At 37.6% G+C, this 25520-nt stretch overlaps 1 protein-coding gene across 45 annotated transcripts in view; it reads left to right on the top strand.

Annotated features, from left to right (window-relative positions):
- The window catches only part of PTPN20 (protein tyrosine phosphatase non-receptor type 20), a 91660-nt gene extending 67244 nt beyond the window's left edge, over positions 1 to 24416 (top strand). For 19 of the 45 annotated variants that reach the window (XM_030797911.1, XM_030797909.1, XM_030797905.1 and 16 more), the window contains 2 exons: positions 22025 to 22087; positions 22781 to 24414. In XM_030797911.1, the coding sequence (XP_030653771.1) occupies positions 22025 to 22087; positions 22781 to 22846 (129 nt within the window). In that variant the 3' untranslated portion in view covers positions 22847 to 24414. Of the gene's footprint in view, positions 1 to 11523; positions 11859 to 14631; positions 14848 to 22024; positions 22088 to 22678 lie in introns of all 45 variants that reach the window. The other 26 variants (XM_030797895.1, XM_030797894.1, XM_030797892.1 and 23 more) reach the window with 6 other exon arrangements.
- Positions 24417 to 25520: the final 1104 nt, after the last annotated feature.

The following is a 25520-nucleotide window of genomic DNA, read 5'->3' as shown; positions in this document are numbered from 1 at the left end:
CCTAACATCACAATTAAAAGAACTAAAAAAGCAAGAGCAAACACATTCAAAAGCTAGCAGAAGGCTAGAAATAACTAAAATCAGAGCAGAACTGAAGGACATAGAGACACAAAAAACCCTTCAAAAAATTAATGAATCCAGGAGCTGGCTTTTTGAAAAGATCAACAAAATTGATAGACCACTAGCAAGACTAATAAAGAAGAAAAGAGAGAAGAATCAAATAGATGCAATAAAAAATGAAAAAGGGGATATCACCACCAATCCCACAGAAATACAATCTACCATCAGAGAATACTACAAACACCTCTATGCAAATAAACTAGAAAATCTAGAAGAAATGGATAAATTCCTCAACAAATACACCCTCCCAAGACTAAACCAGGAAGAAGTTGAATCTCTGAATAGACCAAAAATAGGCTCTGAAATTGTGGCAATAATCAATAGCTTACCAACCAAAAAGAGTCCAGGACCTGATGGATTCACAGCCGAATTCTACCAGAGCTACAAGGAGGAACTGGTACCATTCCTTCTGAAACTATTCCAATCGATAGAAAAAGAGAGAATCCTCCCTAACACATTTTATGAGGCCAGCATCATCCTGATACCAAAGCCTGGCAGAGACATAACCAAAAAAGAGAATTTCAGACCAATATCCTTGATGAACATTGATGTAAAAACCCTCAATAAAATACTGGCAAACCGAATCCAGCAGCACATCAAAAAGCTTATACACCATGATCAAGTGGGCTTCATCCCTGGAATGCAAGGCTGGTTCAACATACGCAAATCAATAAATGTAATCCAGCATATAAACAGAACCAAAGACAAAAGCCACATGATTATCTCAATAGATGCAGAAAAGGCCTTTGACAAAATTCAACAACCCTTCATGCTAAAAACTCTCAATAAATTAGATATTGATGGGACGTATCTCAAAATAATAAGAGCTATCTATGACCAACCCACAGCCAATATCATACTGAATGGGCAAAAACTGGAAGCATTCCTTTTGAAAACTGGCACAAGACAGGGATGCCCTCTCTCACCGCTCCTATTCAACATAGTGCTGGAAATTCTGGCCAGGGCAATCAGGCAGGAGAAGGAAATAAAGGGTATTCAATTAGGAAAAGAGGAAGTCAAATTGTCCCTGTTTGCAGATGACATGATTGTATATCTAGAAAACCCCATCTTCTCAGCGCAAAATCTCCTTAAGCTGATTAGCAACTTCAGCAAAGTCTCAGGATACAAAATCAATGTACAAAAATCATAAGCATTCTTGTACACCAATCACAGACAAACAGAGAGCCAAATCATGAGTGAACTCCCATTCACAATTGCTTCAAAGAGAAGCAAATACCTAGGAATCCAACTTACAAGGGATGTGAAGGACCTCTTCAAGGAGAACTACAAACCACTGCTCAATGAAATAAAAGAGGATACAAACAAATGGAAGAACATTCCATGCTCATGGGTTGGAAGAATCAATATCGTGAAAATGGCCATACTGCCCAAGGTAATTTATAGATTCAATGCCATCCCCATCAAGCTACCAATGACTTTCTTCACAGAATTGGAAAAAACTACTTCAAAGTTCATATGGAACCAAAAAAGAGCCCGCATCACCAAGTCAATCCTAAGTCAAAAGAACAAAGCTGGAGGCATCACGCTACCTGACTTCAAACTATACTACAAGGCTACAGTAACCAAAACAGCATGGTACTGGTACCACAACAGAGACATAGATCAATGGAACAGAACAGAGCCCTCAGAAATAATGCCGCATATCTACAACTATCTGATCTTTGACAAACCTGACAAAAACAAGCAATGGGGAAAGGATTCCCTATTTAATAAATGGTGCTGGGAAAACTGGCTAGCCATATGTAGAAAGCTGAAACTGGATCCCTTCCTTACACTTTATACAAAAATTCATTCAAGATGGATTAAAGACTTAAATGTTAGACCTAAAACCATTAAAATCCTACAAGAAAACCTAGGCAATACCATTCAGGACATAGGCATGGGCAAGGACTTCATGTCTAAAACACCAAAAGCAATGGCAACAAAAGCCAAAATTGACAAATGGGATCTAATTAAACTAAAGAGCTTCTGCACAGCAAAAGAAACTACCATCAGAGTGAACAGGCAACCTACAGAATGGGAGAAAATTTTTGCAACCTACTCATCTGACAAAGGGCTAATATCCAGAATCTACAATGAACTCAAACAAATTTACAAGAAAAAAACAAACGACCCCATCAAAAAGTGGGCAAAGGACGTGAACAGACACTTCTCAAAAGAAGACATTTATGCAGCCAAAAAACACATGAAAAAATGCTCATCATCACTGGCCATCAGAGAAATGCAAATCAAAACTACAATGAGATACCATCTCACACCAGTTAGAATGGCCATCATTAAAAAGTCAGGAAACAACAGGTGCTGGAGAGAATGTGGAGAAATAGGAACACTTTTACACTGTTAGTGGGACTGTAAACTAGTTCAACCATTGTGGAAGTCCGTGTGGCGATTCCTCAGGGATCTAGAACTAGAAATACCATTTGACCCAGCCATCCCATTACTGGGTATATACCCAAAGGACTATAAATCATGCTGCTATAAAGACACATGCACACGTATGTTTATTGTGGCACTATTCACAATAGCAAAGTGTTGGAACCAACCCAAATGTGCAACAACGATAGACTGGATTAAGAAAATGTGGCACATATACACCATGGAATACTATGCAGCCATAAAAAATGATGAGTTCATGTCCTTTGTAGGGACATGGATGAAACTGGAAAACATCATTCTCAGTAAACTGTCGCAAGGACAAAAAACCAAACACCACATGTTCTCACTCATAGGTGGGAATTGAACAATGAGAACTCATGGACACCGGAAGGGGAACATCACACTCCGGGGACTGTTGTGGGGTTGGGGGTGGGGGGAGGGACAGTATTAGGAGATATACCTAATGCTAAATGACGAGTTAATGGGTGCAGCAAAACAAGATGGCACATGGATGCATATGTAACAAACCTGCACATTGTGCACATGTACCCTAAAACCTAAAGTATAATAATAATAAAAAAATTAACTAGATGGAGAATAAGATCTAAATATAAGAACAAAACTATAAATTTCTAGAAAAAAACACCTGAAAATATATCACCAAAGCATGATCCATAATAGGAAAATTGTATTGGTAGACCATTTTGTTTATTCCCCAGCTGATAGACATTTGGATTATTTCTAGTTTTTACAATTATAAATAATGCTGCTGTGAAAAAAAAAAAAAACAGAATCAGAGTCTACTTGGAGTGCAGTAGCACAATCATAGCTCACTGAAACCTCAAACTCCTGAGCTCAAGCAATCCTCCCACCTCAGCTTCCCAAGTAGCTGGGACTATGGGGATGGGCATGTGCCACCATACCCAGCTAATTTTTTATTCATTTATTTTTTTTTAGAAACAAGGACTCTCGCTTTTGCTTAGGCTGGTCTCAAACTCTTGGCTTCAAGTGATCTTTCTGCCTCACCCTCCCAAGTAGCTGAAATGCCTGGCTCTTGTCATTCTTCTTATAGATATGAAACTATGTTTTGTAGTATTTGTTGCTATTACTTCATTTTCTTTCTCTTTTCCCTTAATTTGAAATCACTGTTCTGATGAATTAATGGTTTGATTGGAGATGGCTATAAGTAGTTGATGCAGTCTCAAACTCTACCTTTATCTTTCTTTTTTTTTTTTATCCTGATAAATGAATATCCTTGTTGGTTTTAGGAATCTTGGGTTTTAGTTCTTTTTTTTCTCGTTTTTTTCCCCTAAGTGTTACTTCACTGTCCTCTTCCTTCCAGTGTTTTAGATGAGAACTGTAATGGCCATCTGACTCCTTTTCTTCATGAGAAATATGTTCTTTTATTTCAAAATCTTTAACTATTTTCCTGGAATTAAATAATGTTACCAGGTGTGCTTCATTTCCATCATTCTTACCTAGACAAATAAACCCTTTAATTGATCTTCCTTTAGCTGTAATTTCTACCCTTCAGTCTACTCTCGTTTTTTTTTTTTTTTAGTTTCTGTGCATTTTAGGGTTGCCTCTTGGTTCTATCTTGTAAAACCTTTTCTCTTGTTACTTCTTCTACCTCTGTTGTTTTGCATGTACTTTCTCTATCTCTCTCTCTCATTTTTCTTCTTTCACTTGGTCTTATAGGAAACTAATTTAAGTTTTTAAAAAACTTTCTTCCTTCAAATCATCTACTAAAATTTTTAGCTTGCTTAATGGTTAATTTCATGTGTCAACTAGGCTAGGCTATGATACTCAGCTATTTGGTCAAATATTAGTCTACATGTTGGTGTGAAGGTATTTTTTAAAGATGTAATTAACATTTAGATTAGCAGACTTTGAGTAAAGCTGATTAGCCTCCATAATGAGAGTGGGCCTCATTCAGTCAGTTGAAGTCATTAAGAAAAAAAGGCTCAAATTTCCAGAGGAAGAAGGAATTCTACCTCCAGACTGCCTTTTCACTCAAGACTACAATGTCAACTTTTCCCTGGGTTTCTAACCTGCTGGCCTGCCCTGCAGGTATTGACTTGCCAGTCCCCACAATCATGAGTCAGTTCTTTAAAATAAATCTTTCTCAGTGTATATATACAGCCCACTGATTCTATTTATCTAGAGAATCTAGAGTAACAGAATTTGGTACTGAGAGCAATTCTAGAGGAACAGAATTTTAAGGATGAGTTTTATGAATTACTTCCCTAATCTGATAAGATCTAAAGGCATTAATGACTTTTCAGTAGTGAATAGAGTATTAATATTTCATAGTGTAATGTGACAGTAGAGATATGCAAAGTATTGCCATTAGGTAATCCTATTCAGACACTTAGAAGAAGCAAGGTTTTGGGTGTCCGTATTTGATACCTTAGAACATTTGTGAGTTCTCATGAGAACAATGAGATTGGCTAGTTACTCCTAATGTAGAGAAGGAAAGGATGATCTTAGGGATTAAATTTCCCAGCTCAAGTGCCGCATAAATAACCCAAAAGTTTCTCTTTCTGTTGTTATATATTTTATAATAACAAAACTGAGTTTATTGAAAACTAAACCCAAAATCTCATCCTGAAAATGGCTGAATTACAGTGCAGATTGAATCCCCACCCTTTTAGGGTGTCTGCTGTTAAAATGAGGGCATTGACTGAGAAGGAATGGGATCTTGAAAATTGGAGTGGAGACATATGTGAAGAGCCTTATAAAGCTGGGTGTATCGAACCCCTTGACCCTGGTGAGTCTTCCTTGCCAGTAAAAGCAGCCATGCCACCCCCATCTGAGGAGATTAATGCTACTTTACCTGAGGAAACTTTTATTACCTCCCCTGAGTTTGTTGCCTTGCAAGACATTGCTGATTCTTCTCAAGACCCACAGCCACCATCCTTCATTGCTTCTAGACCTATTACTAGACTCAAGTCCCAGCAGGCCCTTAAAGGTAAGGTACAAAGTGTGACCCATGGGGAGGTATGTTACACTACAAAAGATCTACATGATTTTTCCAATTTATACTGACAGAAATCTGGAAAATATTTGTGGGGAGGGATTTTAAGGATGTGGGACAATGGTGGAAAGAACTTAGTGTTTGTTCAGGCTGAATTTATTGAAATGGGACCACAAAGAAGAGATTCTGGACTTAATATGTGGCTTAGGGAGTTAGAGCTCTTACAGTTTATTTTGTTGGTTGTATTAAATGGACCAAAAGGTAGCCCAGTCTAAATGAATATAAAATGCCAGAACTGCCTCGATATACTATATATTGTGAAGGAAGGGATCCAAAGGATTAGGGAGATTGGAACATTAGATTGGGTTTATCATTTAAGACCTGCCCACCCACCCCAGGAGGTCCAGAGGATATACTTTTCTCTTAACTGTGAGAAATATATTTATGAGGCGAGTCCCAGCATCCTTGAAGAATACTGTGATTGTTCTTCTCTGTAGCTCAGATATTGCAGTGGAAATTGCTGCCACTGAGTTGGGAAACCTGAATGCAGTGGGTATAACTGGATCCCAGAGAGATAAGGGCCAGGTGGTGGCACTTGATAGCCAAAGGCAAGGTGAGTGTGGTATGGTAATAGACAGCAGAGTCAAAGCAGCAATCAGAACAGTCTGACTTGTAGAGACCAGTGGTGTTGATTAGTTGATCATGGTGTTCCTAGAAGTGAACTAGATGGGACATCTACTAAATTCTTCCTTGATATGTGTAAGCAGAAGAGTTCTAGGTCAAGTGAGCAAAATTCTAACCTGAACCATAGGAACAGAGAATCACAACCAGTCAATAACTTCCCAGACTTGAGCCAGTTTACACACAGAGAACACCTTGAATCAAAGGGAGGACCCTGGCACACTGCCAAAAATGTATACTGTTAATCTTTCAGCCTTCCCTAAAGGGACCTATAGCCTTTTGCCAGGGTGACTGTACATTTGGAAAAAGAAAATAGACCTTTCAGAAACTGCTGGACACTGGATCTGAATTGACACCAATTCCAGGAGACCCAAAACATCACTGCAGTCTACAAATCAAAACAGGGGCTTATGGAGGTCAGATATTCAATGGAGCTTTAGTTCAAGTTCATTTCACAGTGGACTCAGTAGGTCCCTAAAACCATCTTGTGATTATTTTCCAAGCCCTGGAATGAATAATTGGAATAAATATACTCAGCAACTAGTAGAATCCCCACATTGCTTCTCTGACCTGTGGAGTGAGGAATATTATGGCAGGAAAGGGCAAATGGAAGCCAGTAGAACTGATTCTACCTAGGAAAATAGTAAAAAAGCAAAAGCAATACTACATTCCTGAAGAGATTGCTGATATTAATGCCTCCATCAAGGACTTTAAGGATGAAGTGATGTTGATATCTATCACATCCCATTCAACTCACCTATTTGGCCTACACAAAAAAGAAATGGAATTTGGAGAATGACAGTGGATTATTGTAAGCTTCCTCAGATGGTGACTCTAGTTGCAGCTGCTATACCAGATATAGTTTCATTGCCTTAGAAAATCAGCACATCACTTCATACCTGCTATGTAGCTATTGATCTGGGAAATGCTTTTTTCCCTATACCTATTAATCAAGAACACCAAAAGTAGTTTACTTTCAGCTGGCAGGGCCAGCAATACACCCTCACTGTCCTACCTCGGGGTGTATTAACTCTTCAGCCCTATGTTGTAATTAGTTCTCAGGGATCTCAATCGCTTTTCCCTTCCACAGGATATTAAGAGGTTTATTACATTGATGACATTGTGCTGATTGGACCTAGTGAACAAGAAGTAGCAAATGCTTTAGTCTTATTTGTCTGTCAGAGGGTAGGAGATATATCCAACAAAAATTCAGTGGCCTTCTACTTCAGTGAAATTTCTAGAGGTCCAGTGGTGTGGGACATGTTGAGATAATCATAAGGCGAAGGATAAATTGTATCTGGCTCTTCCTACAAGCAAAAAAGAGGCACGATGGCTAGTGAACCTAGGCGTTTTGGAGGAAACATTCCTTATTTGGATGTGCTACTCTGGTCCATTTACTAAGTGATGTGAAAAACTGCTAGTTTTGAGTGGGGCCCAAAACAAGAAAAGGCTCTGAAACAGGTTCAGTCTGCCATGCAAGCCTCTCTGCCACGTGGGCTGTATGATCTAGCAGATCCAATGGTGCTTGAAGTGTCATTGGCAGATAAGGGTGCTGTTTGGACCTTTGGCAGACCCCTTTAGATGAGTCACAGTTCAGGCACATAGGATTTTAGAGCAAATTCTTGCCACCCTCTGTGGACTCTTTTTGAGAAACAGCTTTTGGCCTACTACTGGGCCTTAGTAGAGACTGCTTCATAGAGAACTAAGTAGACAATGCTTAACTATGGGCCACCAAGCCATAAAGTTGGGCATACACAGCAGCACTCCACTATCAAATGAAAGTGGTAAATACAACATTGGGCTTCAGCAGATCCTGAAGGCACAAATAAGTTACACGAAGAAGCTGCCCAAATGCTCACTGTTCCTACCCCTGCTACATTACCTGCTCTCTTCAGCCTGCACCTATTGCCTCATGAGGAGTTGCCTGTGATCAGCTGACAGAAGAAAAGACTTGGACCTGGTCTACAGAAGGTTCTGCGTGATATAAAGGTACCACGCAGAAGAGGACAGCTACAGCACTACAGCCCCTTTTTTGAGACATCTCTGAAGGACAGTGGTGAAGAGAAGTACTCCCAGTGGGTAAAACACTGGGTAGGGCACTTGGTGGTTTTTTTTGTTTGTTTGTTTGTTTTTTTGCTTGGAGAAATGGCCAGAGGTATAAATGTGTACTGATTCATGGGCTATGTTTAATGGCTTAGCCGGATGGTCAGGGACTTTGAAGGAATATGATTGGAAAAATTGGTAACAATAAGGTGTGGGGAAGAGGCATGTGAATAGACCTTGCTAGATAGGCACAAACACAAAGATATTTGTATCCCATGTGAATGCTCACCAACGGTTGATCTCAGCAGAGGAAGACTTTAATAATCAAGTGAATAGAGTGACTTGCTTTATGAATATCAGCTAGACTATTCCCCCAGCCACCCCTGTCATTGTGTCATTGCCCATAGGTCTCATGAACAAAGTGGCCATAGTGGCAGGGATGGAGGTTATGTATGAGCTCAGCAACATGGACTTCCACTCACCAAGGCTGACCTGGCTACAGCTACTACTGAGTGTCCAATCTGCCAGCAACAGAGACCAACACTGAGTACCTAATGGGCACTATTCCATGGGATGATCAGCCAGCTAGCTGATGGCAGGTTGATTACATTGAGACCACTTCCATAATGGAAGTAGCAGTGCTTTTTTCTTACTAGAATAGACAGTAACTCTGGGTATGGATTTGCCTTCCCTGCACACAGTGCTCCCACCAATTTACCATCTGTGGACCTACAGAATGCCTTATCCACCATCATGGTATTCCATACAGCATTGCTGTAATCAAGGAACTCACTTTGTGGCAAATACCTTGTGGCAATGGCCTCACTGCCACTATGTTACCATATTCCTTATGCTCTCAAAGCAGCTGGCTTGATAGAATGGATGAATGGCCTTTTGAAGACTCAATTACAGTGAAAGCTAGGTGGCAGTACCTTACAGGGCTGGGGTAATGTTCTTCAGGAGATTATATATGCCCCATGTCAGCATCTAATATATGATGCTGTTTCTACCACAGCCAGGATTCAAGAATCAAGGGGTGGAAATGGGAGTGGCACCAGTTGCCTTTACCCCTAGTCATCCATTAGCATAATTTTTGCTTCTTGTTCCTGTGGCCTTATGCTCTGCTGGTCTAGGGGTCTTAGTGGCTCTCTTCATTAATGTTGTCTGACACTTAGGCCTTTCTGTCTGCAAACTTGAGTCTTCCTTGATAGACAACAGAGCATGGAATTATTTTTGGACCAGAGTCTAGATTTACCTAGTCTGTGGAGTCTAGAAGATTGCTGCATAATATGGAACAAGTTACTTTGTACAGATTCTTGATTTGAAAAGTATGAATATAATAGCACCTCCCTCAAAGGTTTGTTTTGGAGTTCACAAGGTGATACAGGTAGCATATCATGCTGCTTGAACCTGGTATGCATGTTTCACTGCATTCTGTTAGTACTTTTGCTTCTGTTAGGGAGCTTTCCTATGATCACTTGAATTATTTCTTTTCTGCAGTGAATTCCACAGTTTGTTTCTGAAATTCCTTTTTTATATTCCCCTTGTATGTGCTGCGTCTTTTAGCATTTTAATCATTATTGTAGGTTTTTTTAATCTTTTTTTTCTGAGTTTTGGGAAAATTTTTTAAGCCGGTTTTCTAAACATAAATTTGTTTTTCTGTTCAATTCCTGCTTTAGGAGTTTGAGTTGAATGATTGTGACTTTTGTATGAAATCAAGCTTTTATTGTTTTAGATTATTTAATTTTCACGTATTTAATCTCGTTTCAAAATTTAAAAAATGCTTTTTTTACTCTGAAGTAATTTATACGGTTTAGATACTGTAATAACTACTGCTAACATTACGATGAACACTTGCCATGCTTATTACTATTATATGACATATATCATCATATATCTACATAAATATGATGAAAGATCTCCCTACAAAGCCATTGTTATCGCTTTTATAATTTAGTAATATAACATATTTGTTAGTAAACATAGATATAAAGTATTGTTTTAAATAATTAATGCTCTCTTGAATTTTATTTAATATACAAATAGGAGTTTTTAAGGTGTTATCACCTTTTATAGAAAGGAGAATATTTGTTGTGATTTTTTAGAATGGGCTCCCTTTTTGAAATACTTGGGTATCTTTATATATCTAGCAATTTTTTTTGTTTTTTTGAGATAGAGTCTCACTCATTCTGCCACCCAGGCTGGAGTACAGTGGCACAGTCTCAGATCACTGCAGCCTCCGCCTCCCTGGTTCAAGTGATTCTCCTGCCTCAGCCTCCTGAGTAGCTGGGATTATAGGTGTGAGCCACCGCGCCTGGCTGTTATTTCTGTTCATTCATATTTACAAGGGAAAGTTTCTGTGTGCTATGTTAAAATTTGAGAAGAGTTCTGCCAGATATTATATAAATGCCTGTTCAGGTCTTGTCAGCATATTTACTAGATAAGTGGTCCATGTGATTCTGAGTAGTAAGGAGAGGTTATTGGTGAGAGAGCTGCATAGCAGAGAAGGGCCTCCTTTGCAGTGTGTGTTTCTGCTCTCAATGTGGGGATGGTGGTGGAACCAGAGCTTCAGATGTCTGTGTCAGGTGAAGAAGGAACTCCTGGAGCAGTGAAGCTTAGTAGGCCAAATAGCTTGTTTTCCCTCTTGTGTTTGTTATAACAGTCCATGTTAGATGAGTCCCATATTACTTGGAGCAAATCCTCTTGGTAGCATCCTTTTGCCACAATATCTTTGCTTTGAATAACATGTCCCATCACCAGATGAAGGCTGAGAATGGACATAAAATATAGCTGTCTGGTTTGGGGACACTGGTGGAATTCCATTAATCCTAGAATTTGTCTGCAGTCAACTATCAGATTTTTTTTCCCCTGGCCCCTGCTGCGCTGGGTTTGCAGGTTTCAGATTTACAGGAGAATATCATTCATTTACTCCCACAAAGAGTTTCTCCTCTGTTGTGTTCAGTCGCAAACTAGAGGATACTTCCCTTGACTTAATCTTGCCCATGCCACTTCCAGCAGAAATTTCCAAAAGTACCTGGATGCTAATGATATCATTCTGTATTTATTAAAAACTGATCTGGAAAATAAACATCACATAATTGTATATTTCTTAGGTCATGCCAATAGTTTTCAGGGAGGAAATAATTTAAACTCGTGGATTCAACCCTTTTGAAAAGAAACTCCTAGGCCATCTTCTGTATTGGTCAAAGAGATATATGGATTTACGTGTGTGAAATCCTTTCGTGAAGTCTGGGTGTGATGTATCTCCAACCTTTATCTACCAGATGTTTCTGTTTCTGTAATAGATGATTCAACACGCGTTCCTCTTGGAAAAAGCAAGGACTACATCAATGCTAGTTATATTAGAATAGTCAATTGTGGAGAAGAGTATTTTTATATCGCTACTCAAGGACCACTGCTGAGCACCATAGATGACTTTTGGCAAATGGTGTTGGAAAATAATTCTAATGTTATTGCCATGATAACCAGAGAGATAGAAGGTGGAATTATCAAATGCTACCATTACTGGCCCATTTCTCCGAAGAAGCCGTTGGAATTGAAACACTTCCGTGTATTCCTGGAGAACTACCAGATACTTCAATATTTCATCATTCGAATGTTTCAAGTTGTGGAGAAGTCCGTAAGTTTTTAAACATCAGTATTAGATATATGTTTCACCACATAAGCAGATGTCTTAGAACTAGAAGTTAGGAGTAGGATGGAAAATAGATCGATGATACTTCTTAAGTAACTTTTTACTTGTCCCTGGTACCAGAAGCCACCACCACTTCTACTTCTCCTTAACCAGATTCTGTGGGGAAGAAAAAATTGGAAAAGAGAGGTGGGGCAGGGAGAGTGACTGTTGAAGTTGTCTGATTCTGGGTTATACCTGCCTCTGCCAAGTGTGGCAGATACGTATTGAGTCCTTAAGGTATGGTAATCACTGGGCCAGGCACTATCAGTACTTACCGAGTAGTGGAGAGGTTGGTACACTCACTGATAGATACCTAACTTACCGTGTTCAATGATAATGTTGAGATCTGTCTTGGGCACTTTGGGGCTCAGAAGGTAAATACTTAGCTTTACTTGGGGTTTTGAGACAGGTTTACTGGAGGAGGTGGCATTTGTTTTGAGAATTATGCAAATGAGAAAGATGGAGGGAGAAAGTAGATGATCAAAATATAAAATAGCATAAGGTGTGTGTAGAGACAAATATAAGTAGTTAAGTGTTTCTGAAATGTAAAAGTTCAGTGCCAGGGAGTAATAAAAGATGAGATGAGGTTATCAAAAGTAAACAGGGCCCAGCTAGAATGTGAAATGTCTTAAATTTCAGCTAAGTAGCATGAACTTTATTATGAAGATAACTGGGAGACATTGAAGACTTTTAGTAAGTGACATGATCAACTACGGCTGTTGGCATGGGGGTAGAAAGCACAGACGCAAGTGTTTTGCAGATAAAATTGGGAGACTTATACGTCACTTATGACTTATGATTTATAAGTAACAGAGGAGGGGTTGAAAATATGTTCAATACAGTAACCACATGTGGATATTTAAGTTTAAATTTAAGTTATTTAAATTTATGTAAAATAACCAAATTGAGTTCCTCACCTGCAGTAGCCACATTTCTAGGGCTTATTAGTCACATGTTGATAGTGGCTACTATATTGCCACTATTTAAGACATTTGCTTCAGTATAGAAAGTTCTGTTGAGAAGCATTGGTCTAGAATAATTCATGGATTTCTTGGTCTAATAGAAAACAGAAAAGGAATGGTCTATAGGAGAAAGCAATGAGTTAGATTGCTCTAGTGGATTCAGTTGGCAGGTAGGTGATACATGTGTTAACAGGAGTGAAGGGAATAGGAGTTGAACAGGAAACTTGTAGAGAATGGTGAGTTTTGGAGTCATCACCAAAGAAGTTGATTGGAGCACAATCACCAGGAAAAGGGTTGCTGAGTGATGCTGAGGTTTGACCCATACATTTGCAGTAGCAACAAAATATGTGATTATGTATTTTTTTCTAGCAGTATAACATTGAGATCCCTGAATACAGGCTATGGGACTGATCCAGAGAGAGAGATTAATTTTAAGGAGTTGGTTCAAGTGATTGTGGAGGGTTGGCAAATCTGCAGGGTGGGAAAGTAGGCTGAAGACCCAGAGAAGAATTGCAGTTTGAGTCCAAAAGCAATCTGCTGGTAGAATTCCTTCTTGCTCATGGGAGGTTAGTTTTTGTTCTCTTAAGGCCTTCAGCTGATTAGATGAAACCAACCCACTTTATGGAGAATAACCTGCTTTACTCAAATTCTACCAATTTAAATGTTAATCTCACCTAAAAAATACCTTCACAGAGACACAAAATAATATTTGGCCTAGTATCTGGATACCAGGGCTCAACTAAGTTGACACATAAAATTAACTATCACAAATTTCAGTCAACACTGTGGATTAGAATAGAGCTCTGAGCACTAGCATCTTTATTGAGGAAGCTTAGGAAAAAGAGGTGCATTTGGGAGAAGCAGAGGAGAAGTGAGAAACTCATTTTGAGTTCTTCCATTAGGGTCCCATGTGTGGTAAAATAAGGGCCCCACACTGAGGAAAGGGTCATGATCCCTTTGGATGAGATATAGGTAAATTCAAAGTGCTTTATCTGACAATGCTGGTAAGAGTTTCATGACTCCACTTCAAGGGGGCTCAGCACAATAGTGGGACCCACAATCTACTCTCATGGTCATTGACTACCCTATCTTCATCGCTGGAAGAGATTGGTGCCTCTCTTGTCAGACACCTATATGTCTTAATTAAATTTCATATGTCATTTCTAAACTAAGATACATTGCCTTTTGGTCTTATTCCTAACATGACACAGTCCATCTCTCACTCTAAGCATTTTGAAATCTTGGTTTTCCTGCAGCCTCATGGTACAGAAGAATGATGTTAGATTAGAATTCAAGACACCTACATTACAGTTCTAGCTCCAAACGTGTGAACCTTCTGACCTAGCATACATCTCTCGTCCCCCTCATCCTTAAATTTTCATCTGTAAAATGGAGATAAAATGGTGCCTACCTCACATGGTTGATGTGAAGATTAAAGGAGAGAATTCATGTGAAGCCCCTAGCATAGGACCTGCCACACAGCAAGTGCTTAATTTTTGTTACCTGTTAATACTGGTATTTTTATTGTTGTTACTGTGCTCTCCTTTGTAAAATGGAGAAAACCTCTCTTCCTAGCAACTTCCAGAATTCTTATAAACATCAAAAAGAGGTTTGAGTACTTTTTGAAAGTTCTATATAATACCAAGGTAATACCATATAGCCATTATTATTATCATTTGAATATTAGAAGTTGGTGTGAGGTCTCTAATATAAGAAATCAATAAATATCTTTCTCGCTCTGTTTCTTTCTCTAACAGACGGGAACTAGTCATTCTGTAAAACAGTTGCAGTTCACCAAGTGGCCAGACCATGGCACTCCTGCCTCAGCAGATAGCTTCATAAAATATATTCGTTATGCAAGGAAGAGCCACCTTACAGGACCCATGGTTGTTCACTGCAGTGCCGGCATAGGCCGGACAGGGGTGTTCCTATGTGTGGATGTCGTGTTCTGTGCCATCGTAAAGAACTGTTCAGTAAGTGTGTGAATCAAGCAGATAAACTGATGCTGTTGGTAAACACACTACATTTAACAGCCTGATCGTTTGGAAGACTAATATTTGGTCTTCAAAAGCAACCTAGTAAATTAAAAGCATATGAGCTTTGGATACCTGATTCTCACTGAACTTGCTGCAGGTTCCTGGGGGTGTTTGTGAGGATTAAAGTATGTAATGTAAATAATGGCTTAGGACAGTGTCAGGAACATAATAGATACACAGAAAATGTGAGTTCCATTTCCTTTTCCTTCCCTGTATCTTACACAGGGTGTTTAGACTCTTACTAGAGAATGTTGATGGAATGTGCCATTTTTAATGAATATAAGTGACAAGCACACATAAGAATGTGAGAAAAAAATGTATACTTCTGAGTTAATGAGGGGTCCCTGTTTGACTGCCTGTTTTGCCACATACTTTAGATTTTGGTGACTTTGGGTAAATTGCTCATCCTCCCTCAAATCTAGTTTTCTCATTTGCAAAATAAATATAATAATATAATTGTTTGAGTCAATAATTCACAGTCCTTTACTTTTCTTTTTAATTTGGAACCAGCTAAGAGATAGACACAGGAATCAGATGTGATGATTACAATATTTCCTTTATGATTATTTTTATTCTCAAGTTTTATTTGTTAAAATGATTCCATCTGTGTTGTTTTTCCTTTTATTTTTAGTTGGCATGTAATAATTGTACATATTTGTGGGGTACAGAGAGTGATATTTAGGTACCTGTATATAATGTGTAGTGATCAGATCAAGGTAGGTAACATATCCATCACCTCAAGCATTTATCATTTCTTTGTGTTGTGAACATCAAAAATCTTCTCTCCTAGCTCTTTAAATATATACAATAAATTATAGTTAACCATATTTGCCCTACAGTGGTGCAGAACACCAGAGCTCATTCCTCCTATCTAGCTGTAATTTTATATTTGTTAGCCAACCTTTCCTCATCATCTTTAATACCCACAGTTCTACTCTCGGCTTCCATGAGCTCGATTTTTTAGCTTTCATATATAAATGAGAACATGCAGTATTTATCTTTCTGTGCCTGCCTTGTTTTGCTTAATACAATGTTCTCCAGACGTGTCCATATTGCTGTGAATGACAGGATGTCACTCATTTTATGGCTGCATAGTATTCCATTTTTCAATTCATTAGCATAGGATTATTTCCATTTGTTTCTGTCCTCTTTGTTTCTTTCATCAGTGTTTTATAGTTTTCCTCATAGAGGTCTTAAACTTTTTTGGTTAAATTTATCCTAGGTGTTTTTTTTAAAGCTATTGTAAATAAGATCACCTTCTTTATTTCCTTTCAGCTAGTTTGTTATTGACGTCTAGAAATATCACTGATTTTTGTATGTCGACTTTGTATCCTGCAACTGTACTGAATTAGTTTATTGGTTCTTAGAGTGTTTTGGTAGAGTCATTAGTTTTGGGGTATATATATATATATATATGAATATATAGTCATGTTACATGCAAGGAAGGACAATTTAATTTCCCTTTTACCAATTTGGATGCCCCTTATTTCTTTCTCTTGACTAATGGCAATGGCTAGGACATCCAACATCATACTGAATAAGAATTGTAAAAGTGGGCATTCTTGACTTGTTTTCCAGTTCTTAGAAGAAAGGCTTTGAGCTTTTCTCCATTCAGTATGATCTTAGCTGTGTGTTTGTCATATATCATCTTTATTGTGTTTAGATATGTTCCTTCTATGCCTCATTTGTTGAGAGTTTTTTTTTTATCGTGAAAGTATGTTGAATTTTATCAAATGCTTCTTCCACATCTATTAAGATTCTCCTATGGTTTTTGTCATTCATTCTGTTGATGTGATGTATCACATTTATTGATTTGCGTATGTCAAGTTATACTTGCATTCTGGGGATAAATCTCACTTGGTCATAGTGCATTATCTTTTTGATGTGTTGTTACATTTGTTTTGCCAGTACTTTGTTGAGGATTTTTTTTTTTGCATCTATGTTCATCAGGGATATTGGCTTGAACTTTTTTTTCATTGTGTCTCTGTCAGATTTTGGTATCAAGATGATAATGGCTTCATAGAATGAGTTAGGGAGGAGTCCCTCCTCCTTGAATTTTTTGGAATGGTTTCAGTAGGATTGGTACCAGTTCTTCTTTGTACATGTGGTAGAATTTAGCTGTGAATCCGTCTGGTCCAGGGCTTTTTTTGGTTGGTAGGATTTTTATTACTTATTCACTTTTGGAATTCATTATTGGTCTGTTCAGGTTTTCTTGAACAGTAATTTCTTCCTGGTTCAATCTTGGGAGTTTTCAGGAATTTACTCATTTCTTCTAGATTTTCTAATTTTCGTGTGCATAGATATTTATAATAATCTCTGAGGATCTTTTATATTTCTGTGGGATTAGTTGTAATGTCATCTTTGTCATTTCTGATTGGGCTTAGATTTTCTTTTTTTGTTGTTTAGCTAGCAGTCTATCAATTTTGTTTATTCTTTCAAAAAACAGATCAGGCGCAGTGGCTGACGCCTGTGATCCCAGCACTTTGGGAGGCCGAGGTGGGTGGATCACCTGAGGTCAGGAGTTCGAGACCAACCTGACCAATATGGCGAAACCCCATCTCTACTAAAAGTACAAAAATTAGGTGTGGTGGCATGCACCTGCAGTCCCAGCTACTTGGGAAGCTGAGACAGGAGAATTGCTTGAACCCAAGAGGTAGAGGTTGCAGTGAGCTGAGATTGGGTCACTGCACTCCAGCCTGGGAGACAGAGCGAGACTCCATCTCAAAAAAAAAAAAATTGTTTTGTTGATCTTTTGTATGCATTTTTCCATTTTAATTTCATTCAGTGCTGCTCTGATTTTGGTTATTTGTTTTCTTCTGCTAGTTTGGGATTGATTTGTTCTTTTTTTCTAGTTTCTCTAGGTGTGACATCAGGTTGTTCATTTAAGATCTTCCTAACTTCTTTGATGCAGACATTTAGCACTATAAACTATACTCTTAGCACTGCTTTAGCTGCATCCCAAAGATTTTGATTTGTTTTGTCTCTGTTTTCATTAATTTCAAAGAATTTTTTTGATTTCTGAATTCATTTGTTTACCTAAAAGTCATTTAGGAGCAAGTTGTTTAATTTTCAAGTAATTGTGTAGTTTTGTGCACTATATTTTCCAATATGTTTTCCAAATTGTTTACTCTTTCTCTTTCAGAAATGCCAGTGAGTCATAGGTTTGATCTCTTTACATAATCTCTTATTTCTTGGAGGTTTTGTTCATTTTCAATTTTTTTTTTTTTTTGAGACAGAGTCTTGCTCTGTCACCCAGGCTGGAGTGCAGTGGCGTGATCTCAGCTCACTACATCCTCCACCTCTCAGGTTCAAGCAATTTTCATGCCTCAGCCTCCTGTGTAACTGAGAGTACAGGCGCATGCCACCATGCCTCACTAGTTTTTGTATTTTTAGTAGAGTTGGGGTTTCACCATGTTGGCCAGGCAGATCTCGAACTCCTGGCCCCAAGTGATCCTCCCACCTCAGCCTCCCAAAGTGCTGGGATCATAGGCATGAGCCACCACCCCCAGCCCGAAATTCTTTTTTCTTTATTTTTGTCTGACTGAATTGATTTGAAGGACCAATCTTTGACCTCTGAGTTTCTTTCCTCATCTTGGTCTATTCTGTTGTTAATGCTTCCAACTGTATTATGAAATTTCTATAGTGAATTTTTCAATTCCAGAAGGTCAGTTTGTTTGTTTCTTAAAATGGCTTTGTCAACTTTTTAACTCTTGGATCATTTCACCGAATTCCTTGGATTGGTTTCAGCTGTCTCCTGAATCTCATTAAGCTTCCTTACTACCCAGATTCTGAGTTCTATGTTTGTCATTTCAGTCATCTCCATTTAGTTAAGAACAATTTCTGGTGAGCTAGTATAATTATTTGGAGATAAGGAGGCACTGACTTTTTGAATTGCCAAAGTTCTTGCATTAAATCTTTCTCTTCTGAGGGGGCAGGTGTTCTTTTATCTTGTTGAATTTACTGTCATTTCGATGATGCTTTTTGTTTTTATATTCTTTATATCCCTTGAGGGTTTGACTGTAGCGTAAGCTGAGTATAGTCAGTTGGCTTTATTTCTGGGTGCTTTCAGAGGGCCAACGCTCTGTATGGGATATTTATTAATACTTGTGGCTAGATTCTGGCACTGGATTTCACAGGCAGTGTATACTGGAAGAGTTTTGGGTGTTTAATTTAGGCTTCAATCCAGTAGATGGTGCTTGAGAGTAATGGCCAGCAAATAGACTCTTAGTCACATCTTTACTGGAGAGCTGACATCTTTACTGTATTGAATCTTCCAATCCATGAACATGGTAAGTATCTCTATTTATTTAGGTCTTCTTTGAATTCTTTCATCAGCATTTTGTCATTTTCAGTGTATAGATCTTGTATATGTTTTGTTAAATTTACCCTATTCATTTTCTTTGGAGCAATTGTAAATGGTATTGTGTTTGTACTTTCAGTTTCCACATATTCATTGCTAGTATGTAGAAATTTAATTGATTTTCATTTGTTGATCTTGTACCCTGTGATCTTGTTGAACTTACTTATTAGCTTTTAGAGGTTTTGTAGGTTTTTTTTTTTTTTTAGATTCTTTGGTATGTTCTACATAGACAGTCATGCCATGTGCATATAGATTTGTCTCTTCCTTTTTGGTCTGTATACATCTTACTTATTTTCTGGTCTTATTGCTGTACTAAAATGTCAAGTGCTATGTTGAATAAGAGTGGTGAGAGCAGGCATTGTTGCCATCACTGATCTCAGAGGGAAAGCAAACTAAAATTTTATGTTTTGTGAAAGACCCAATGAAGAGGATTAAAAAAAAAAAAAAACAAGCTAGAGAGTAACTATATGCAGGGCACATATCCAACAAAGGCCTTGGATCTAGAATTTATAAGGAACCCTCAAAAATCAATAGTTAAAAAATGAAAAACAGAAATGGGTAAAAGACATGAACAGACAGTTCACCAAAGAGAATATACAGATGACAAGTATGTGAAAAGACGCTCAGCTTCATTAGCCCTTGGGGGAATGCTAATTAAAACCAGGATGGAGTAGCATTATACACTTATCAGAAAGGCTTATGTAAAAATAGTGACAGCACCCCATGCTGATGAAGATTTGGAGAAATGCTGGTGAGGATTTGGAGAATTACGTGAAGATTTGGAGAAACTGTATTGCTCATACATTACCCATATGTATGAGACATTGGGAATGTAGACTGGTACCAGCCACTGCGGAAAACAATTGAGCAGTTTCTTGGGAAAAAAAAAAAAAAGACCTAGCTAAACTAAAGTTGACATATAACCCAGAAATAGCACTCTTGGGGCATTTATCCCAGATTAATCAAAATTTATGTTCATACAGAAACCTATATGTAAATGTTCATAGCAGATTATATTCACAATAGTCAAAAACCAGAACAACCCAGATGTCCTTCAACAAATTGATGGTTAAATAAAGTGGCCCATATCCACATCATGGGATATTATTTAGCAATAAAAGGAAGCAAACTATTGTTACACCAACAACTTGGATGGATCTCCAAGTTATTCCGGGTGGGAAAAAACTCAATCACAAAAGGTTAGCTATTGTGAGATTTTATTCATATAGTGAATTTTGCTATTTCTTCTTGAAATAGCAAAAGCATAGAGAAGGAGAACAGATTACTATTTGCCAAGGGTTAGAGACTGGGGTGGGTGAGTGTGACTCTATACGCATAGCAGGAGGAAGTCTTGTGGTGGAACAGCTCTGTATCTGAACTGTGGTTATAGTTACATGGATCTTCACATATGATACAATTGCATGGAGCTGTGTGCGTGCACACATGCACACATACACACACACACACTCACTAACAGTTGCATGTAAAACTGGTGAAATCTGAATTAAGCTTTGTGGATTGTCCCAATGTCAGTTTCCTGGTTTTGATATTATATCTGGTTAAACAAGATGACACCATCTGGGAAACTGGGTGAAAGATACACAGGGCCACCCTGTACAACTTCCTGCATATCTATATTATAAAATAAAATGTTTTTTATGGCAGACATGGTGGCTGATGCCTATAATCCCAGCACCTTAGGAGGCCAAGGCTGAGGATCACTTTAGGCCAGGAGTTTGGAACCAGCCTGGGCAACATAGTGACACCCCATCTCTACAAAAATAAAAGTAAAAAAGTTAGCTGGGCATGGTGGCACGCACCTATAGTTCTTGCTACTCAGGAGGTTGAGGAGGGAGGACTGTAGTTTGAGATTGCAGTGAAATATGATGACACCACTGTACTCCAGCAGCCGAGACAACAGAGCAAGACCCCGTCTCTAAAAAACAAAAAGTTTTTTAAAAGGGTTAATTAAAAATTTTAATTATAAAAATGATAAGCTATGAAAATAAAGGAATGCTTATTGTTTTCTATGTTTATATGCTTTGGCGTTACAGTTGACAAAATTTACATGTGTCCACAATGTCTTGCTGAAACGACTCATACTCAGCTTGTCCCACATGTGACTCTCCAGGCAAGTTCAGCAACACCTGAGCTGGTCTATATCCTGTTCAGCTGAGCACACTTCTCAGTGCTGTGCCAGTATCAAATTGCCATAAGAGTTTCTGAGCACTTACTCCCAGTTTCTTGACTCATTGTGGACCAGCAACAGACCTTTGTAGGCCTGCACCAACTCAATGACCACACCCAGCTGTACTGGTGTCCACACGCAGTCTGGAATCTAGTGTTGGGTCAACTGTTGCTCCGGGACTCTGTGTGAGTTGACAGGGATCTTCATATAAGAAACAGATATGCTATTGTTGGGGCCAGAGAAAGTCTTCTGTGCCTTTCCAGAATTACAGTGCTGCTTTAAGTTCTGCCTTTGGATAACAAACAGGGACACACAAGGGCAAATTTATTACTTATTTTGGAGAGCATTTCTTATTATGAATGATTGCTTCCTACTTTCTCCTGAAAACCTATTAAAATAGTCTCCCTTATCCATTGGGCTAAGTTAAAAATAGTATATTTTCTTGTGAGTGAAAATGAGATCTTTCTGATTAAATCTTGACATCTCTTTTAGTCTTTTTGGCAATCTGTGAATTTGTGTTTTTCCCCCTATGTGGATCATACAAAATTACTGTCATCTTATTACAGTTCAACATCATGGATATAGTGGCCCAAATGAGAGAACAACGTTCTGGCATGGTTCAAACGAAGGTAAGTTTTCACCTATAAGAATAATGAATATAAAGATTAACATTGCATAACACTTTACCACTTATAAAGCTCTTTTATTGGCATAATCTCATTGAATTCCTACTGTTTGTGGTAGACATTAGTTTTGCTCTGGTGCTCTGGTATTCCTGACCAAGTACTTCAAATTCAGAGCAATAAAGCCTGCTCCATGGGGTCACTCAGATAGAAGGGGAGGAGCCAAGCCTGAAGTCGAGGTCTCCTCGTGTCCAAACACATGCCTCGTCCATAATGCCGTGCTATTTAAGTAACATCTAAAGTTATTTTTAAAACATTTCTGGATAGCAGTTTGAGATATTTACTTGCCACTAAACTGTCAAGGTTATTGGGATGTCATAAAAAGACATCATTTACGTCACAGATTTGTTAGTAGCCATTGGGAGAGTAGATTAATAGAATATGGATAATGATAAAATAAAAACAGTTATGTTAAGCCTTAAGGTAACTAGTTCTAGGCCAAGAGCTATATTTTGATCATTTATCTTCCTCATAGTTTTAAAAATGTATTCGCATAAAGTTCTTAAGTGTTTATAGTTAAATGTTTGCTCTTTTTAGGAACTTTCCAGTGTGGCTGAAAATTACAAATGTGTTTTCTGAAAGTGGATTCTGATATTCAATTACTTAACGTTCTGTTGTTTTTTATATATATGTATATAGGAGCAGTATCACTTTTGTTACGATATTGTGCTTGAAGTTCTTCGGAAACTTCTGACTTTGGATTAAGAAAGACTTCTGTTGCCTCTCACAAGTGGCTTTGCGCCTCCTCATAAAGAACATATTCGCACTGTGCTGAAGGGCTTTGCTATGCATACAGTCTGCTTTCTTGGTTTATCAATTTATTTTCTTTCTAAAAGCTCCCTGAAGGGCAACATCATTTGGCTTGGGGTGAACAGTGTTTACTCATTGATCTTGCTAGACAATATCAAAATACCTTCCCACATTTTCCAGTGAAACAGATGTTACATAAAAAGATTGCAGCTTGGCTATTTGGTTGAAGGGATTACAGAGCCCAATAAAGGATTTAAAATATATTCGTTAAGATTTTATTTGGAAAGGTGGCTGGAGAGAGCTGAGGATTTCCAGGATTTTATAAGTTCTTATTCTGGGAGAACATAAGGCCAATAATCACGACCTCTTCCAGGCATTTTTAAGACAGATACCTATTCATGTTCTTTAGCTAGAGCCTGTACTTCTAGCTGGCATTTGAATAACCCAGTTTAAAAAGAGTCCAGTTAGGGTGGACTAACTTTGGACACAAATTGGCTTCCATTTCCTACATTTTCACACTGCTGCCTTCCTACAGCAGCTAGACCAAGACCTGTTGGTCTGGGAAGTATTTCATGGATAGGGAGAGCTCCTCTCGGTGAACAGTCCAAAACTAAAATAGGTGTTTATATAGAAAGTCCAAGAGGAGATTTTTGCCAGGCCTGAGTTCTTTCCTATCCCACCCTAACACGTAACATATTACTTAGTCTGCTTTGTTGAAAGCAAGTATTACATTTAACTTGCCTCTAACTCTTTGCCCTTTAGCTAACTAATAAAGTTTGATATAGGCATTATTATATAATTCTGAGTCATTCATGGTATCTCTCATGTTTGATGTATTTTTCAAACTAAGATCTATGACAGTTTTTTTTCCAGAGTTCCATTAAATCATTTATTTCCATTACTTTCTCACCTCTGTTGAAACATTTAGAAACTGGATTTGGGAACCAGATTTTGGAAAACCAGATTCATAGTCATGAAAATGGAAACTTCCATATTCTGTTTTTGAAAAGCTGTGGCCATTATTACAGTAATTTTATTGTAGAACTTTGCCTCGTACAATTAATAGTGATATTTTGGACAAGGAGTTCTGGTGACCAGCTATACCTAATTATAAGCCATAAAACAATAGATATGAGGGTTTGTACAGTTTAACTCAGTGGAGATCAGAATATTCTATGTATTGAGAAAATGTTTAATATCAATCTATAAATCTTGAATTTCTAAGAGGCTTATTTTGTTCTTTTGGCTGAATGAGTATATTTGAATTGGTTGAATAATTAATAATTCTCATTGTAAAAATAATTATATGCCAAAAATATATTTGATGTTAAATCAAATAGATGATTCTGTTTACATTGTTCATATGAATAATAATCTGTGTTAATTTCATTTTGATAATTGGCCTTTAATATTTGTATCTCTAATTTCATTTTCTGTCTGTTACTGTAAAATAATAGCTATAATGTATAACAATTTTCTTCAGAAGAATTCTATGCTATTATTAAAATAAAATATTTACTATGTATTGCCTGAAGTATTTTTATTTATCTGGGCCTTGAAATCGTCTTGTAAAGAAAAATTCCACAATGCTTGATGTTAAACATGTCTCTTCTTTAATGTGTGCCTCATATTTTTACAGCTAGACTAATTTTTAGTTTTCCAGGGAAATTAAAGGAGTGAATATGGAAATACTAATTGCATTTGTTTTCACTTCATTCTTGGAAGGTGAATGCCAAAGTGAAAACTTTTGACTGATTGAAATAATTTTATATCAATAATGAATCAATTTCTGCCTGCAATATTAATATGAAATTCTCATTGACACCTTTGTGAGTATATGAATGCTAATTTAAAGGAAGTTTTAAAATATTTAAATATAAGCATATATACATTTATTGACTTTCAATTTTAAATACATATTTTTAAAGTTGTATGTTCTTGAGGCTTACATGTTAGACCAAAGCTTTTCAGAAATAAACATCTTAGATTTTTTTCTTCCATATTAGAGTTAGTAATTTATCTTCCTTTGGACCTTTTACCCCCAATCTCCTTAGAACATTATTGAATTTTCAGCCAAGTTTACCTTTAGCACTCAAAAGTTATTTTAGTGATTTATTTTTATTGAAAAACCTCAAAGGAAAACACCTTTAAAAAGTCTAAAACAAAAAACTTTTATTTCCTACTTAATTTTTTTCTAATTCCTGGGAAGAATTCGTTTTCTTCTATGTTGTCTTGAGGTTCACGTAATTGAACAAGAAGATTCAGAAGGTCTCTATTAAGTAAAAACAAGTCATTGGTATTCAATGGGGGTGATGGATTGCTCACTGGAACACCCATTTGTCTATAGCCTCAATCAAAAACCGGTAATTACTTCATAATTAAACAATTTGAATTAGAAGGGATCTTAAAAGATTGAATACAAACATCATATCTGAAACCTGAACGTGATAAAGAACATTTTTTAGAAACCAACAGCAACATCAAATTTGTAGGTGAAAAAATAGAGCCCCCCCAATTAACAAAACAATACCTCCTGTTAGCACAGTAGCTGAGCATTGCTCCAGAGTTATCTAGCCAATGCAGTAAGACTACGAAAGTGGAATAACTGCTGTAAATATTAGAAAGCTAG

This window comes from Nomascus leucogenys, chromosome 18 (assembly GCF_006542625.1).
Source record: "Nomascus leucogenys isolate Asia chromosome 18, Asia_NLE_v1, whole genome shotgun sequence".
In the NCBI taxonomy this organism is placed as follows: Eukaryota; Metazoa; Chordata; class Mammalia; order Primates; family Hylobatidae; genus Nomascus; species Nomascus leucogenys.
This window is presented reverse-complemented; position numbering and strand designations above follow the sequence as displayed.